The sequence below is a fragment of the Acanthaster planci genome, linkage group LG02, assembly GCF_054643075.1.
Source record: "Acanthaster planci isolate LZ-2023a linkage group LG02, COTS_SCS, whole genome shotgun sequence".
Classification (NCBI taxonomy): Eukaryota; Metazoa; Echinodermata; class Asteroidea; order Valvatida; family Acanthasteridae; genus Acanthaster; species Acanthaster planci.
In genome coordinates, this window is record NC_141778.1 from 36,006,718 (window position 1) to 36,024,291 (window position 17,574).

Genomic DNA, 17,574 nt, shown 5'->3' on the forward strand with positions numbered 1-17,574 from the left:
TCAATCTTTGCTGCAATACCCCGAAAAACATTGTAAAATGACTTTTCCACTACTAACTCCGGCGTAACGTTCACTCACAATTTTCATCTGACGTATTAGATCTTGCCCCTATATTTTGGAAACATGCAATGTTACTCTTATTTGCACACTGGCTAACAATTTATTCAGTAAATTGTAGACATAGACTGCTTTTAGTGATGTTTTCCTTTAGTTGACGTTTTTCCTTGTGGTTTCTGTGCGAGTTGTTCCGTACTTTTTCAAAATAATTATATTCACCATCCACTTCGAGGTAGTTTCTGCATTGCACGTATTCCTACCTGCAGAGCTGTTACATGTACATGTATGTGTGCGATTTTTGGTACGCATTGATATTATATCTTTCAGAGAAAGACGGGGCGAAAATCAAGAAAATAATGTGCGCGATACTGGCGCACAGGCTGCGCGGAACGTTAAAAAGTTCGTCAAACTGTGCATGTGCACGTGTCCAGACTTTTTCAGGGCACACAACCAAGTTGCAGTATATGTTCTCGTGGTCAGTGTATGTACATGTACATGTTCATTCATGCAGTATGGCTGGCATGTGTCTCGATTTATGCTTCACTCTTTAAATATTGTTTTCACTACTCGATGGAGAAACTACTTTAGAAACATATTACTTGGGCTAAACCAACATTCAACATGACCAAGACTATTCAAGCTAAGCCTTTAAAAATGTTCAAATCACATTTTTCATTCCAAAAATATGACCATCTAATTTTAAGATGTGATTTTCTCTTGCTTTTTCAGTGAGTGCACTGCTTGAATAGTTTTGGACGTTTGTGTTAGTTGGGTTTGGGTTAAATCCCCCCCTGGTCCTTTGACACCTTTATTTAGTTTGTGATCCTTACCAAAATCACGAAGATGTGAAATTTTTATCAGGTGGTCAAGTGGGACTTTCACCAACACAAACAATTTTTAACCTTTATTACAATACTCTATTTTTTTTGTAAATTGGGAATTAGAATTAGAATTCAAGCAAAAAATGAGCAGAAGAAAATATGAATTATTTAAAAGTTGTGTAACGTGGCAGGAAGGGGGAAATGGAAATTTGTAATGGAAGTGGTAGGTTACAGTGTTAGTGTTAGTTATGTTAATGCAAATGATATGAAAGAAAACATTTAAGGCCGCGTCAGCTGAACATGAAAATAGGAACAATCTTGTTGGTGAGGAAGTACCAATCGTTGCTTGACATAAAAAAGTTGAATTGATCTCATGCTGTGAAATGAGCAAGTAAAATCAAGAAAATCTTTACATTGTCAGAAACTGCTGAAAAAAAATTGGCGCAAATGGCAAATTTATATTTCCGATTGTGAAAACTGAAGATTAATTTTTTAATTTGGGAAAAATAACATTGTAGGTTACCACTTTCAATTCCTAATTACAATCCCCCACTTCATATCTTAATACACTGCCAAAATTCTTGAATGATTTACTCGAGCCTCTTGAAGTTTATTTTACAGTTTTAATCACAAATTTTCTTCCTGCAGTGAAAATTACTGTGTCAGTAGCACAGTATTGCTTGAAAAATTGTCCCTTTCAAAGCTTGAACTTAAAATGTGGCAAAAAAGCAATCTGCTCACAAGTTCAGGGTAGCCCGGACGTCGTACTACACATGAATGAACTGAAGCTCGCCCGTCCTTCATGCAGTGTGAACAACGGTGGACGTCCACGCATGAGAATACGTGTAAGCGGTGAGAGTAAACAAAGAAAAACATGATCGCGCTATCCCCGCATGCAGCTGTTAAATAGAATAGTCCACAGTCATGGCCATGTGGACATTAACTTGACAGAAGAATCACACTGGAAACCAACAATATTCGGAACCAATGATCATTGAACAAAATTAAAAGTATTCGTGTATCTTACGAAAGAAAAAGATGAAACAATATTCATGTCGACACAGGCATAGACATCGAGGTATATTAGAAGACGTGGAATTAATCATATATGGATCTACAGAAAATCAAACTCAAAAATCAAACTTGCTATTGCAGTAATTTCAGGGTCATGTACGTGTTCAAGTCGTGCTCAGTATATAAAATTGACAGCTATAAGTGATTTTGCAGAAAAAAATTTCATGTTGTTTAATGACGCCATTTGCCCGAACCCCCTGTTCGGATGATATTGAAGCCCTTTCGGACGGTATTGACATCGTACGATGTGCACCTTCAGTGACCTTATATGGCCCAGACAAAACAAACGGAACTTCATCTAAACATCCCTCCGAGAAAATATTGATAGTTTGGGATAACTGATTGAATCCCAATGACAGATATCCATAATTCCCCTGCACACAGCACGTACACGTATATGTCAGTTGGTTTTTCATGAACGTACTGTATGTGTGGGCTTACAGCAGTGCAGCGTCAAGATCGCCGTTGTGTAATGTGGTTAACTTTGAATAGCTGTGGCATGTGAACGGTGATGATTAGTGGTAAACAAAAGAAATTGTGTTTTTATTATCCAAACGAAATGGTGACAATTTAACGTGAAACTGAACATCATTAAACCGTAAATACTGTCACTTTTATATCACTTTTTCATGCACTGACGCAGGTTAACATGTTACTGGTATATACAGGACGCACATGTAGGGCTAGCTGAGGAAATTGGAGCAGGCATCCTATACCATACTCGGCGCCCATGAAGATCTTGTCAAAGAAGAGAATGTCCACGAAAACCACGCGTGGATAGCGCGAAAATCACGGCAACCCACGTATGAAAACCTAGCTACTAAAAATTTTTGTATTTTGGGGGCCTGCGTGAATCATGCAGGAGTCCAGATATTTTTGAACGATACTCTACCTACCTTTGGTTTTAGGATATGCAGTGTGTTGATGTACATCAGTAACAGTCTTGTCATGGATAACAATTCTGTCTGGTCACATTGTAACAGTAGTTCCATGTCACTAACACTCAGTTCCACACTTTGCATTATTGAAGATCGTAATACTGATCTCCAGTCCTTTTTGGTCTTTATGGCTATGCGATCCATCGATGACGATTTAATCCTCTAAAGAAAAGACACCATTTATACAGATTATTAGATCAGTTCTGTCATGGCTGATTGAACTGTTAGTGCTCAGTCATCTGTGACAGCAAACTGGATTTCTTGGTGGCATAAAAAGAGGTCATCATTAGTGAATAAATGGTGGTTGCCAATTTCCAAAATATTTAGCCACATGCAAGAAATGAAGTTAATCTTGGTTTCCTTTTTTTAAAACACACTGTACAACATACATGTAATAGCCGTAACAGATCAGAGTTGACATTTATTGTACACTGAGCCTAGACACTAAGGAATGACAGTTTCAGGCAAACTATTGAATTACAAGTAATGTTACTCAGTCTTTGTTTACCACTGAGCCAGTACTCTTAAATAAGACAACAGTCGCATAAAACAAACACAAAATTTTGCTAGTTTTCATTCATGAGTGGTGATGGAAATTCATGTTTGACACAAATCAAATGTTAAACAAAAAACATTTCAAATCCATCGATGACATTGCCAAGCTAACTTCCAGCCCAAGAAATATCCAAAATGGAACATGAAATGTTACCTTATAAAGGGAATTTTTCTCAAAGACATGTGGCAGCCACAATCCATAGTACTTCATGAAATCTTGCCAGTACAGATTATGCTGCAAATCACTTCCCTCCACTAACACGCAGTGATGTAACAGCAAACAGACTGATATTGGGTTGTCTTGTCTCTCAAGTATACTCAATGCAACAAGTGAGACATATTGGCCGAACAAACCTGCATAAATAAGTATTGGATACATGGACAATTAATTAAGTATGGAAGTGCTCCTAATGACGGAGATAGATCTTTGAATTCATGACGCATGTACCACTGAAGATGTGGCAACATGTTTTCAACATGTATGGTAAAATGAATTCACTGTAGGCAGTCAACAGCAGTGCAATTAAGTTTGGAAATGAATAAAACTAATTCAAAAACAAGATCATTTCAATACATGTTTCTATACTGAGCCCTCTTAAATATTGTACTGTGTCCACCTTGAACATTGCAATGCTGAGTTACATATGTACATGTAAGTGTATGGAACTCATCAAACTTGGTTTTACTGAGCCCTCTAAATAATGAACTGCATCCACCTTGCACAATGCAATGATGAGTTACATACGTACATGTAAGTGTATGGAACCCTACAAACTTATATATCATGCAGCCTACATAAAAGCTGTAGCTTATATATCACTCAGCCTACATTAAGCTGTAGCTTATATATCACTCAGCCTACATTAAGCTGTGGCTTATATATCACCCAGCATACATTAAGCTGTGGCTTATACATCACTCAGCCTACATTACGCTGTGGCTTATATATCACCCAGCCTACATTAAGCTGTGGCTTATATATCACCCAGCATACATTAAGCTGTGGCTTATATATCACCCAGCATACATTAAGCTGTGGCTTATACATCACTCAGCCTACATTAAGCTGTAGCTTATATATCACTCAGCCTACATTAAGCTGTGGCTTATATATCACCCAGCCTACATTAAGCTGTGGCTTATATATCACCCAGCATACATTAAGCTGTGGTTTATACATCACCCTGCATACATTATACCAGTATATCATGCAGCCTACATTCTGAAAATTCAGGTACATGTACAGGCATACTTACTTTGGGTGTTGTTTTCCAACTGACAAAAGATTTGAAGAGCAGAAGGCATGAGCGCACTGCATGGGATCGGTTCAGTATGTAAGACTTCAGTCATTGGTTGATTCTCCAAAGTTGTAATGAGGTCACTTCCATTAAGGTCACATGATGTTGTGTGTTTTATCAATGTCAGGATGTCAGTCATGGAGGCATCTGGGTAAAACAGAACCAACTATGATTAGTATTTACACTGTAAATACCGCAGGTACCTGCATGCATAGCAGGGAATATATTTACAAATCTCTCCAAATGCTGTCAACTATAATCATATATTGTGTAATATCACAAATGTAATGTACTTGATATCACGGTTTGTGGAATACCAACTTTATCTGTGCCCTTGTTTCTGTCCCTCTGCTACCTGTAGTTCGATATCATATTAGGGCCACTGAATGGGTTTAAATGTTGGCTCTTGCTGATGGTATGGTTATGAAGTTTTCCCAAAGGTAAATATCTGCCTTTCCTTGCAAATTAGGAAATGAATTCCTTATCTTCTCTTTTAAGCTCAGGGGAACGACACACTAAGAAAATGCATGGAGGAAGGACACAGAAGGAGTTGTAACTCAGGCACTTCAAAGAGTCCAATAATGGTTGCCGCCGAGTCTGACAAACAATAGAAAACATTCCAAAAATGCCTTCTTGCTGCCAGCATCTTAGCTGGACAAGTGGGGCCAGTAATACCCTGGCAATACTTGTAGTTTTTTGCTTGCAATTAAATACAAACTATCGATGTGATCAGGAAATAGAGAGAAGAATTCCTGATATTAGACCTACTTTTGCCATCATAAATAAAATTTTTAAATTTTGACACACTGTTTCATTATCCATGCAAAGTTTGTAATTCTAGTCTCCTCTGTCCAATATACATCAGTGTCAAAGACTTGGAACTAATTTGGCTAAGACTGTCCAACAAAATGTTCACTACTACTGGAAAGCTTAGTTCATTAGCAACAAAATGCGCTATTTCATCATAAGGAGTGATCGTGAAATCTCATAAAATACGCCTTTGTACAAATGCCATAATAAAAATGATTAAAACAAAACACAAAATCTTACAAACAGCTTGGCTATTTATTCCTAAAAGAAGTCCAGAAGAAAGCGTTTGATAAGGGCAACAACTGCACATGAACACTTCGGGTATAGAGCCTAATAAAAGCAACTGCGCAAACACTACATTTGATGATGTTGTCGGATCATATCAAGCACCAACGATGGCATGAATATTCAACTTCCTATACTGCAATACACAACGTATTAGGGATGCAGATTACCAACGAAAAATTGCGGCGACAATCATGGGGTATAAAGGGAGCTTATGGTTGCAAAAACAGGTGGTGGGTAGAAGGCGTGCGCTGTGCTCTAGCTGTGGACATACCGGGCATGCCAGAAAGTGGTAATCGGCCAGATGTTATAGCCCGGGCAGTTCAAACTCCTTCCGAGTCCTTCTTCCACGGTATATGTCGTACATTTTGTACACTTGATTTATTGTTTCAAACCATCACAAGTTGTATTAATGGTATGACTCTTTGCATATTCTAAATAATTGGGTCAAATCATCAGTTCTGAATGAACTATGGTAGAGCTGGTGGCACTGATATCTTTCTTTGTCAATTTTCATTCTGAGCAATATCACCAATACAATAAATCGTTCACAAATTGTGTACTGATTAAACCTTGCTCAAAAATGACTTTGATACCAACCACCTCCTAAATCTGTACTGATTTCTAGAAACTGTAACAATTTCATGGTAGTGGTATTTGAACAAGCAAGACTTCAAATATCCCAAGAAAGACTGCAGACATGTAAATAATTACCATCATTATTCATGCATTCCCCTTGTCCACTTTGGTAACTTGCATGTGAAGACTTCATAGCCTCAATTACTTTGTCGTTGAATGGATAGGGATTCCGTATGGCTTGTGTCAGCGACTTGTAGAACACATCCACAATTTGTTGGGATTCATCTTGATTGAAGGTGGTCAAGGTGTCTAGCCAAACAGCAATCTCCCATTCCGTGTGAGCAAACAGTCCAGTCTCTTTGATGAACTAAAAAAGATCCAAAATACGACAGGAATACATCAACCAACAAATAGGACAAGCAGAAAACCATCTACAAGATAAATGTCAACGACAACTTTAATAAAGTTCATAAGGTCACATGCATGCACAATGGTTCATAGCATCCATTGATATCATGGAGGAGGGACACAGAAGGAGTTTGAACTGCCTGAGCTATAACATCTGGCTGATTACCGCTTTCTGGCATGCCCGGTATGTCCACAGCTAGAGCACAGCGCACGCCTGCTATCCACCACCTGTTTTTGCAACCATAAGCTCCCTTTGTACCCTATGATCCTCGCCGCAATTTTTTGTTGGTAATCTGCATCCCTAAAACGTTGTGTACTGCAATATAGGAAATTGAATATTCATGCCATCGTTGGTGCTTGATATGATCTAACAACATCAAATTCAGTACTTGCGAAGTTGCTTTTATTAGGCTGTGTACCCGAAGTATTCAAGTGCAGTTGTTGCCCTTATCGAATGCTTTCTTCTGGACTTCTTTTAGGAATAAATAGCCAAGCTATTTGTAAGATTTTGTGTTTTGTTTGAATCATTTTTATTATGGCATTTGTACAAAGGCATATTTCATGAGATTTCACGATCACTCCCTGTGATAAAATAGCACATTTTGTTCCTAATGAACTAAGCTTTCCAGTAGTAGTGAACGTTTTGATGGCCAGTCTTAGCCAAATTTGTACCAAGTCTTTTAATACTGATGTATTGGACGGAGGAGAATAAAATTACAAACTTTGCATGGATAATGAAACAGTGTGTCAAAATTTTAAAAGTTTATTTATGATGGCAAAAGTAGGTCTAATATCAGGAATTTGCCTCTCCCTATTTCCTGGACACTTTGATAATTTGTATTTAATTGCAAGCAAAAAACTACTATCCTACTTGCTAGGATATTCCTGGGCTCGCTTGTCCGGCTAAGATGCAGGCAGCAATGAGGCATTTTTGGAATATTTTCTATTATTCGTCTGACTCGGCGGCGACAATCATTGAACACTTTGAAGCGCCCAACTCCTTCTGTGTCCTTCCTCCGTGATATATATTGAAATCACTTGATTATTCCCTATTATTTGACTGTTAGTGTTGACAACTAAATCTTTTCATACTATAAACTGGGCCCAATTTTACAGAGCTGCCTAATAGTTAACAAAAAAGTTGTGCTTACTACATCAGAAGATTCTGCTAAAGGCAAGCACTACCATAAGCTTGGTTTGCTTGTGCTTAAACATGCACTCACATAAATATTTCCTTTATGTTGCAAAGTTGACCCCTTCGCTCCAGGAGACGGCAAGAGCCGCGGCTTTGTGTGAGGATTAGTGCATACCACATATACAGTCCATTCACCATGCAGCTGCTGGTTCAATGGGGCCTGCTGATAGACAAAGCCCTCTATTCATGGCATACCACAGCCCAACAGTCATGGTCAAGAGAATCACGGCGCGAAGGGGTTTAATAAGCAAATTTTCCTCCAAGGTAAACATGCCATTACCTGTGCTCACTGCTTACTGCATCATGAAATGTACACAGCCTCTGTTAGCAAAAGAGTTTGTGCTTAGCAGTGCTGAGAAGTTGGCCCCTCAGCCAAAGTGGTAATGTTGGACATTAATTATTTTCAAAAACGGTTCAACACCAAAATGCAAATACCAGTAATGAAAAAGGGTGGTCCAACATTAGAGACCTTTCAATTAATACCTTATTCAGTAGTTTAGTTTTCAGTGCATGTACATCTGATTTGCTTGAAGATCGTGTTAGATGTTTCAGCAGCAAGAGAACAGTGGATGTATCTTCACCTCTGACCTGCAATAAATTTAAAGCGCAGTAAATTAAAGGCGCAGAATCACATTTTCTAATAAAAGTTTAGGCAACAGTTCTGACAAGGATGTGTCAAACAAATCTCATTTCTCAAAGGAGTTGAATTTGGTCCACGTTGGCGCGATAACATACTTGCGCTGTGCTTTATACTCGTACAAATATTTGACAATTTATCACAAAAGAATCTGTAATACCTTTAACAGAAATTGCAAAGACCAATATCAATCTAAAAAACTTCAAATTTTTTACATCAAAAAGAACTAAGCAAGGCGGCACAAACCATGTAGAAGTGAACTGATTTGACCCAGCCGCAAGTAACTTGTGCGTCTACGGGAAGTGACTGCAGCTGCAAGTAAATTGTGTGTCTATGGGAAGTGGCTGCAGCTGCAAGTGACTTCTGTGTCTATGGGAAGTGGCTGCAGCTGCAAGTGAATTGTGTGTCTATGGGAAGTGGTTGCAGCTGCAAGTAAATTGTGTGTCTATGGGAAGTGACTGCAGCTGCAAGTGACTTCTGTGTCTATGGGAAGTGGTTGCAGCTGCAAGTAAATTGTGTGTCTATGGGAAGTGGTTGCAGCTGCAAGTAAATTGTGTGTCTATGGGAAGTGACTGCAGCTGCAAGTAAATTGTGTGTCTATGGGAAGTGACTGCAGCTGCAAGTAAATTGTATGTCTATGGGAAGTGACTGCAGCTGCAAGTGACTTCTGTGTCTATGGGAAGTGGCTGCAGCTGCAAGTAAATTGTGTGTCTATGGGAAGTGACTGCAGCTGCAAGTGACTTGTGGGTCTACGGGAAGTGACTGCAGCTGCAAGTAACTTGTGTGTCTACGGGAAGTGACTGCAGCTGCAAGTAACTTGCGTGTCTACGGGAAGTGACTGCAGCTGCAAGTAACTTGCGTGTCTACGGGAAGTGACTGCAGCTGCAAGTAAATTGTGTGTCTATGGGAAGTGACTGCAGCTGCAAGTGACTTGTGGGTCTACGGGAAGTGACTGCAGCTGCAAGTAAATTGTATGTCTATGGGAAGTGGCTGCAGCTGCAAGTGACTTGTGGGTCTACGGGAAGTGACTGCAGCTGCAAGTAAATTGTATGTCTATGGGAAGTGGCTGCAGCTGCAAGTAACTTGTGTGTCTACGGGAAGTGACTGCAGCTGCAAGTAAATTGTGTGTCTATGGGAAGTGACTGCAGCTGCAAGTAAATTGTGTCTATGGGAAGTGACTGCAGCTGCAAGTGACTTGTGGGTCTACGGGAAGTGACTGCAGCTGCAAGTAACTTGTGTGTCTATGGGAAGTGACTGCAGCTGCAAGTAACTTGTGTGTCTACGGGAAGTGACTGCAGCTGCAAGTAACTTGTGCGTCTACGGGAAGTGACTGCAGCTGCAAGTAACTTATGTGTCTATGGGAAGTGGCTGAAGCTGTAAATAACTAATGTGTCTGTGGGAAGTGGCTGCAGTCAGGAACTATTTTTCCCCTGGGTGCAGCCTGATCTGATACAGTCTATACTTTATTCCCGAACTATTCTTACATACAGTCCCTAGCTCAGAGAACTTGAAGCACCTACCTCTTTAAAGCCACGTAGCTTGCCTTCAGGGAATGCAAGTAAAAATGTCACAGCTCTCTCTTCAATTGCATCAGTTATCAATGGAGACTCGGTATTGCATATCAAATGTGGCAGACGACTGAAGTCATAAGTAGTTTGAGTGAAGGAAAGAGGGAGAGTTAGTTGGTACGCACACAAGACATCAAACAGGATGGTCAAGAGGTCTTCTTTCTTCACGTCAGGCATATCAGTCACTATGACAAAAGCAAGCAAGAAATTTTTTTTGAGGTTAAAATAAAAAAGCATCACTTTATAGTGTAACTGGACAACCAGAATTAGAAGTCATTACTGCAATGGTACAACGCTTGTGGACAGGTGGTACAACGCTTGTGGACAGGTGGAACAACGCTGTGAACAGGTGGAACAATGCTTGTGAACAGGTGGAACAACGCTGTGGACAGGTGGAACAACGCTGTGAACAGGTGGAACAATGCTTGTGGACAGGTGGTACAACGCTTGTGAACAGGTGGTACATGTCTCTTTGACCAATGAGGTGTCATGAATGCCAAAAGCTAAATGTAGGGAGTCCGGTTTTACTGGTCACGTCCGTGTGTGCTGCATGCACATGTCCGTGTGCTGTAGTTAAATTGTCATTGTACATTATGCTCTGTATAGCGATTATGCCATTGTACTGTGCTTGATGAGATTGTGGGGTATTTAAAGTGTGCTATTTTTGTAATCCATTTTCATTAGGCAGTGAACAAGACACTGATATTAGTCACCAACTGCTCCTGTGGTTTGCCTAATAAATTCTAAGGGACTCTGACCTACCTTCTGAGGGTAAGAGGTTATTTTGATTCAATTTCCATAATCATAGCTCAATATATTTCTAGGTCTTTGAATAACACAAAAGAGTTTTGTCATTTGTACCATTTTGTAACATACATTGTACTCTTAGCAGTCCATTCTCACTAATTCTATTCTTATCTTCTGTCAATAGGGTTTTTTATTTTCCACTTTCTTAATTTTGGTGGGTTTTATCTATTGCCAAATAAAACCGATCATCTGAGGATTACAACAAGAAGTGTCTGTCATACACTCACCCGTCCCCTTGCATCTTACTTTCTTAATTGTGGTGGGTTTTATCTATTGCCCGATAAAACCGATCATCTGAGGATTACAACAAGAAGTGTCTGTCATACACTCAACTGTCCCCTTGCATCTCACGTTCTTAATTGTGGTGGGTTTTATCTATTGTCTGATAAAACCGATCATCTGAGGATTATAACAAGAAGTGTCTGTCATACACTCACCTGTCCCCTTGCATCTTACTTTCTTAATTGTGGTGGGTTTTATCTATTGCCCGATAAAACCGATCATCTGAGGATTATAACAAGAAGTGTCTGTCATACACTCACCCGTCCCCTTGCATCTTACTTTCTTAATTATGGTGGGTTTTATCTATTGCCTGATAAAACCGATCATTTAAGGATTATAACAAGAAGTGTCTCCCATACACTCACCGTCCCCTTGCATCTTACTTTCTTAATTGTGGTGGGTTTTATCTATTGCCTGATAAAACCGATCATCTGAGGATTATAACAAGAAGTGTTTGTCATACACTCACCTGTCCCCTTGCATCTTACTTTCTTAATTGTGGTGGGTTTTATCTATTGTCTGATAAAACCGATCATCTGAGGATTATAACAAGAAGTGTCTGTCATACACTCACCGTCTCCTTGCATCTTACTTTCTTAATTGTGGTGGGTTTTATCTATTGCCTGATAAAACCGATCATCTGAGGATTATAACAAGAAGTGTTTGTCATACACTCACCGTCCCCTTGCATCTTACTTCATTCAACCATATTTTAGGAGGGTGCCACTGGCGAGGCCACTTCATAAAGAATGTGTGCGAGTACGATGTCACCACAGTTTATGGAGTCCGATCCGATTAGTCTATACTTCCATGTATACATATCTCTGTAGTTGGGAAGTTTGAAAGAGCCCATAAAACTTGACCACTTCCGAGTGTATGTACATTTTGTATTTTTAAAGTCCTCTTTATTTTGCATGACTGTTAGACTTATCAAGTTATCCCTACACGTAGCTTACCCTCACCAGCAGGTGTCTTCTCTGAACCAGCAAAGCCTGCCTCTTGTCCAGTGGTGGTGATTTGTTTGCTACTATCTACATCCACTGATCTATCCAGTGTCTTCTGAAGTAAGCTGACATAGGAATCCACATCTGGCAAGGACTTTTGATAAGCAGAAGATACATATAGTTTAATAACTTTCACAATAAAATTGTAAAAAACAAGGAACAACTTTTAAAGTATTAAATACAATCAATCCCAGGTATGAACATGTTCTGGTTACCTGTATGTCTATGACTTATGATGATGAACAAAGAAATTAACTGGAAGTAGAAAGTACAGAATTTTGCTCAGTCAATTTATTTATTCTTTTTTATAATTAATACATGTACGTGTATGCAGCAAATACATGCACACATAGTAGGGTCTTCTATGGTTTCTTAAGACCAACTCCAACGGTGCTGATTTTTCTCATATTGACTCCTATTCAGAAGAACCAAGTCTAATAAAACTGGCACATATCAATATCTCCTTTGCAACACACGCTTTTGTGTTAATAAAACACAGTTTTTGTATCTATTTTTCCTGGGAGTCCGGTCTGCAGTTTTAAAAGTGGACGAGTCGTCATGACTCATTAGCATCTGATGAATATTGATGTCTGTGATGTATTACCGTGGAGAGGACATACCAAAGTGCGCGCACTGTATGCATCCATAGCACGCATAGCTGCGAATGACAGCACGAACTTGAAGAATACTCTCATTCTTCGGAAACTCAAAGAATTTCAATCCCAGTTCTTTCGCAGAATTTCTAGTACGTCCACCAAGACGCATGATTTGGGCATTATTGTAAGTCATGAAGAAAAGAGCATCAACTCTCAACCGAAAAGAGATCATGCCGCACAGTAGAACCTGCACACAGATCGATCCCTGACACGCGGTGCACGCACATGTAGCTCCATTTTCAAGTATATGTACGTTCATAGCGCAACCAGTCCTGCCAGGGATACCAATTTCAATGTTTTCTCCGGTATTACATCATATAAATTCCATTTCTCAACAGTGCCATCGGTGGTCAGGTTGTGGAAATTTTTCAAAAAACTCAAAGACAACGTTCAAAAGTTTCGGCAAAATTACTAAAAATATAGACTCAATACAGACATGATTTGGTAATGAATATATGACTTATTAAACACTAAATGCAATAAAATTTTATTTTCAAAACTTTTAAAACAGTTGGAGTTGGTCTTTAAGTGTTGACATCACCTGACTTGTCTGATCAACATAGGCGATGTAAAATGAATTGTAAGCCACTCTCATTGTCTGACCTCTTTTGATTCAGCTAAGTCAAGCAAGCACAGCACTCATGCAAGTGGGCGCATTCACCCCCAAACAATGAAACAATCACTAAATTACAGAGCCAAAGTGAGACGTCATCAAAAGAGGCTTCTATTGCATGCTCCCAATGACTTGTTTCCATTTTGCCAGATACGAAGAACTTTAACTCATGATTTCAACATCTGTAGCAATCACAATTTTTTCGTTTTTTACATGATAGATTGTTTTAAATATATCTAAATTTCGTTAAAAATGAAACAGTGAATGACTAATGTGTCCGATTTTTAAATAAAAAATCAGCTCAATACTTCCAATACTCATTTAGAAATGACAATATTGAGGTAGTACTGCTGTTTCACCACACTGTCTCAACCATTCCATCATTCCATGAGCTCTACTCGGACTAAGTCAAATGATCCTCTCACCTTGATAAGAGCTTGAAAATATTGAGATACCGGTAGTACGGCTAACATTTTTCTGTACCGAACATCGCCTTGGCTCTCAATATTTTGTGCACAAAACCTACCGAACATTATGCACTTGCAAATCAACTGAGATTCGCCACAGCATGCATTGGAGATCGATCCTGAGCGGTAGCTTCACGACTTTTAGGATAAACTAAATATCAATTTTGTAACTTAAGCTTTCATAAAAACAAAAATAAGTAACAGATACATTTCTAGAAACCTCAAATGTGACTGCAACAGCAAAACATCACGAAAACAGCAAAATCATTGTATCACAAGAGGGTGCACTTCAGTTAGACAAGAGAGGGCGCTATTCAACCTGGCAACAAATTGTTCCGCAATAAATTTCACAATACTGAACGACCACTGTACCGAACATTTAGCATGGATTCCATCAAGATCGTTATAGCGGCGTCCCACTGTACTGCTGTTTGACCACACTGTCTCAACCATTCCATCATTCCCATGACCTCTACTCAGAATAAGTCAAATGATCCTCTCACCTTGATAAGAGCTTGACAATATTGAGAGAGTACTGCTGTCTGACCACACTGTCTCCACCATTCCATCATTCCATGAGCTCTACTCAGAATAAGTCGAATGATCCGAAGTATGCAGCAACTGACAATCAAGCTGCTATGCTGAAATAAAATTGAAATGTACAAGTATGTGAGACATCTGTTACCATTACCTCCCAGGGGTCATACAGGTGTTTCTATATTAAAGTGCTATTGATTATCACTCCTCATGTTCTCCATTAAGTGGTCATCATGACACACATTGCTTACATGTACATGTATCCCAAACTTATCCCATTACCATAATGAGAAACCAATATCATTCACAATGTTGTACGCCACCAAGAGGATGACATGGAAAGGACTTTCTCACAGTGCATAGTTGGACAACAATCGACAAGGTTCTATTTAACAGCAAAATTGAATAATAACTTGGATTGTTCTCAATGTTTGTTCATCTGGGTTGAAGATTCACCAGTATTCTTTAGCGTCAGTATTTTAATCATGATGGCAGTTCCGTGGGGCAAGGAATTCCCTAATTGATCAAACATTCCCTAAAGTGGTCTGCTGAGATCAGTATTTTAATGAAGATGACAGTTTTGTGAGATAAGGTATTCCCTCACTGATCAAACATTCCCTAAAGTGGTCTGCTGAGATCAGTATTTTAATGAAGATGACAGTTTTTTGAGGTAAGGAATTCCCTCACTGATCAAACATTCCCTAAAGTGGTCTGCTGAGATCAGTATTTTAATGAAGATGACAGTTTTTTGAGGTAAGGAATTCCCTCACTGATCAAACATTCCCTAAAGTGGTCTGCTGAGATCAGTATTTTAATGAAGATGACAGTTTTTTGAGGTAAGGAATTCCCTCACTGATCAAACATTCCCTAAAGTAGTCTGCTGAGATCAGTATTTTAATGAAGATGACAGTTTTTTGAGGTAAGGAATTCCCTCACTGATCAAACATTCCCTAAAGTCGTCTGCTGAGATCAGTATTTCGGTGAAGATGACAGATCTGTCATGTCTGTGAGGTACGGAATTCCCTGACTGATCAAACATTCCCTAAAGTTGTCTGCTGAGATTCTCTCAAATGCAAATAACATCACACTGAGTTGGCCATGTTTTTGTCAGCGCGTCAACTTGAAAAATGTCCTTTCTGTCACATTAACAAGCATCTTATAACAGCATTTTATGAAGATATCAACATTGAAATGACTCCCATACACCCAATAACCAGTGCTGAGTCGATCACAAGTGTAGTCCCAAGTCCTTTCACAGAGGTTAGTAACACTTGTTCACAAAGGTTAATCTCAAGAAATGGGATGGTCAATGATAAAGGAATTGTGATGGACTGAATTAGGACAAACTCGTTTGTATGTATGATATGTAAGATTTGATGCTTTGCATGGTAACAGTTTACCTGAGATGTAGGCTTGCGGGTACACCATGGAATTAATCTCTTTTGGAAGAGGTATGGTTCTTAAACATCCAGTTAACACTCACCGGTTCTTCTAAGAACCACACCTCTTCCAAAGAGATTGATTCCACGGTGTACGGTACATGCAAGCCTACTTCTTATGCATGATGTATATACACAATAAATAAGGTCATGTGGTACTCCAAATATCCAACAAGAATATCAGACTGCTAATAATGAAAGCACTTATAGTTACTGAAATATCACATATGCCTACATGTAAAATGTACATGTTATAAACTACACCAACTACCTGTGGCCAACACAAATCCAAAACCAGTCACAAATGATTACACAGCAACAAAGATACAAACCTTAACAGCCTGAGACAGAAGAACTGGTGTCAAGACTGTTGGAATTGTGTTAGTCATTGCTAACTGTACCATGTAGCCTGTGGAAACATTCTTAGCATGTAGCAATGCTGAAGGAATCATGGACTGGCCAGACATAATCTGTGGAGCAAATAATTGAACTTCAAGATTTGTAGCAAGATTCAATACATTACAAACACTCAAGTACCAAGAATAATGGCATCACTGACTGGGATAATCTGTGGGATCAAACTTTAAAAGTCCACCTACATGTATGCAGTAAGATTCAATAAGTAGAATAGTTACATGTTGTGAGTGCTAAGATGGAAAGAATTACAGACTGGCCTGACAATTGGGGAAATTGAATCACCTCAATACATGTCATCAAACATTTCTTTTTCAAAGCATTGTTACACACACAGCTACATGTTTGTCTAAAAGACATGTTTGTCTAAAAGACAGACATTTAAAGAAAATAACATATATTTTATTCAGGAACAAATATTATGGTCAAACATGGAATTCTGCAAGGACTCAAACTGATATACCCCAACTATTTCCCAGAGAGTTAGCCACAAGTCACTCACAAACAGACCTAGTCTCTCGGAAAAAGATTTTTCCAAAACTGAAAGAGGTTGCAAAATAAAAAGTTAATTAAAGGCAAAGATTTATTGCAAGGTTCAATAGACCACAAACACCTGATTGCCAAGCATGATAAACAGTCCTAGTCACCTAACCACTCTGAAAAACAGATTTTTCTCAATGCAAATACAGCCACAAACTAGCATTCATTTAAACACACCAATGATGAAGTGTTCCAAAATACAACAAATTTTACCTACATGTACGTGTAAACTAACCTGCTCAAGCACTTCCATGTTGTCAAGCCATGATGCAGAAGATCTCAGTTGAAAGGACATCTTACACTGGGTTAGGTACTGGTTGACAATATCAGGACATGTATGTAGAATTTGAACAACCAGCTCCAACATCAACTCATCTTTTGTGGCATTATGAAGACTCAATAAGAACTTCAGCAAAATAGAATTGTAATTTCTGCACCAACAAAAGAAACAGGTGCAACAGTACTATTATTCTTTACATCACATGGTAAAGGATGTTGATGAAAAATTGTCATGATTCCTGTTACCAGGTTTGAATACAAAGTTGATTAAAATGTTTTAAAGGGAAATCTTTATAAATTACCTGTAGTTC

General features: G+C 38.9%; 1 protein-coding gene across 1 annotated transcript in view; it reads right to left on the reverse strand.

Annotated features, from left to right (window-relative positions):
* Positions 1-17,574, reverse strand: part of LOC110990594 (nucleolar pre-ribosomal-associated protein 1-like) — a 48,648-nt gene that overhangs the window by 14,737 nt on the left and 16,337 nt on the right. Inside the window, exons 7-16 of the mRNA XM_087132626.1 lie at positions 17,220-17,415; positions 16,363-16,500; positions 14,558-14,695; positions 12,271-12,412; positions 10,178-10,410; positions 8,504-8,608; positions 6,553-6,784; positions 4,702-4,890; positions 3,600-3,799; positions 2,849-3,052 (exon numbers count right to left, since the gene is read on the reverse strand). Of these exons, the coding sequence (XP_086988752.1) occupies positions 2,849-3,052; positions 3,600-3,799; positions 4,702-4,890; positions 6,553-6,784; positions 8,504-8,608; positions 10,178-10,410; positions 12,271-12,412; positions 14,558-14,695; positions 16,363-16,500; positions 17,220-17,415 (1,777 nt within the window). The remainder of the gene's footprint in view (positions 1-2,848; positions 3,053-3,599; positions 3,800-4,701; positions 4,891-6,552; positions 6,785-8,503; positions 8,609-10,177; positions 10,411-12,270; positions 12,413-14,557; positions 14,696-16,362; positions 16,501-17,219; positions 17,416-17,574) is intronic.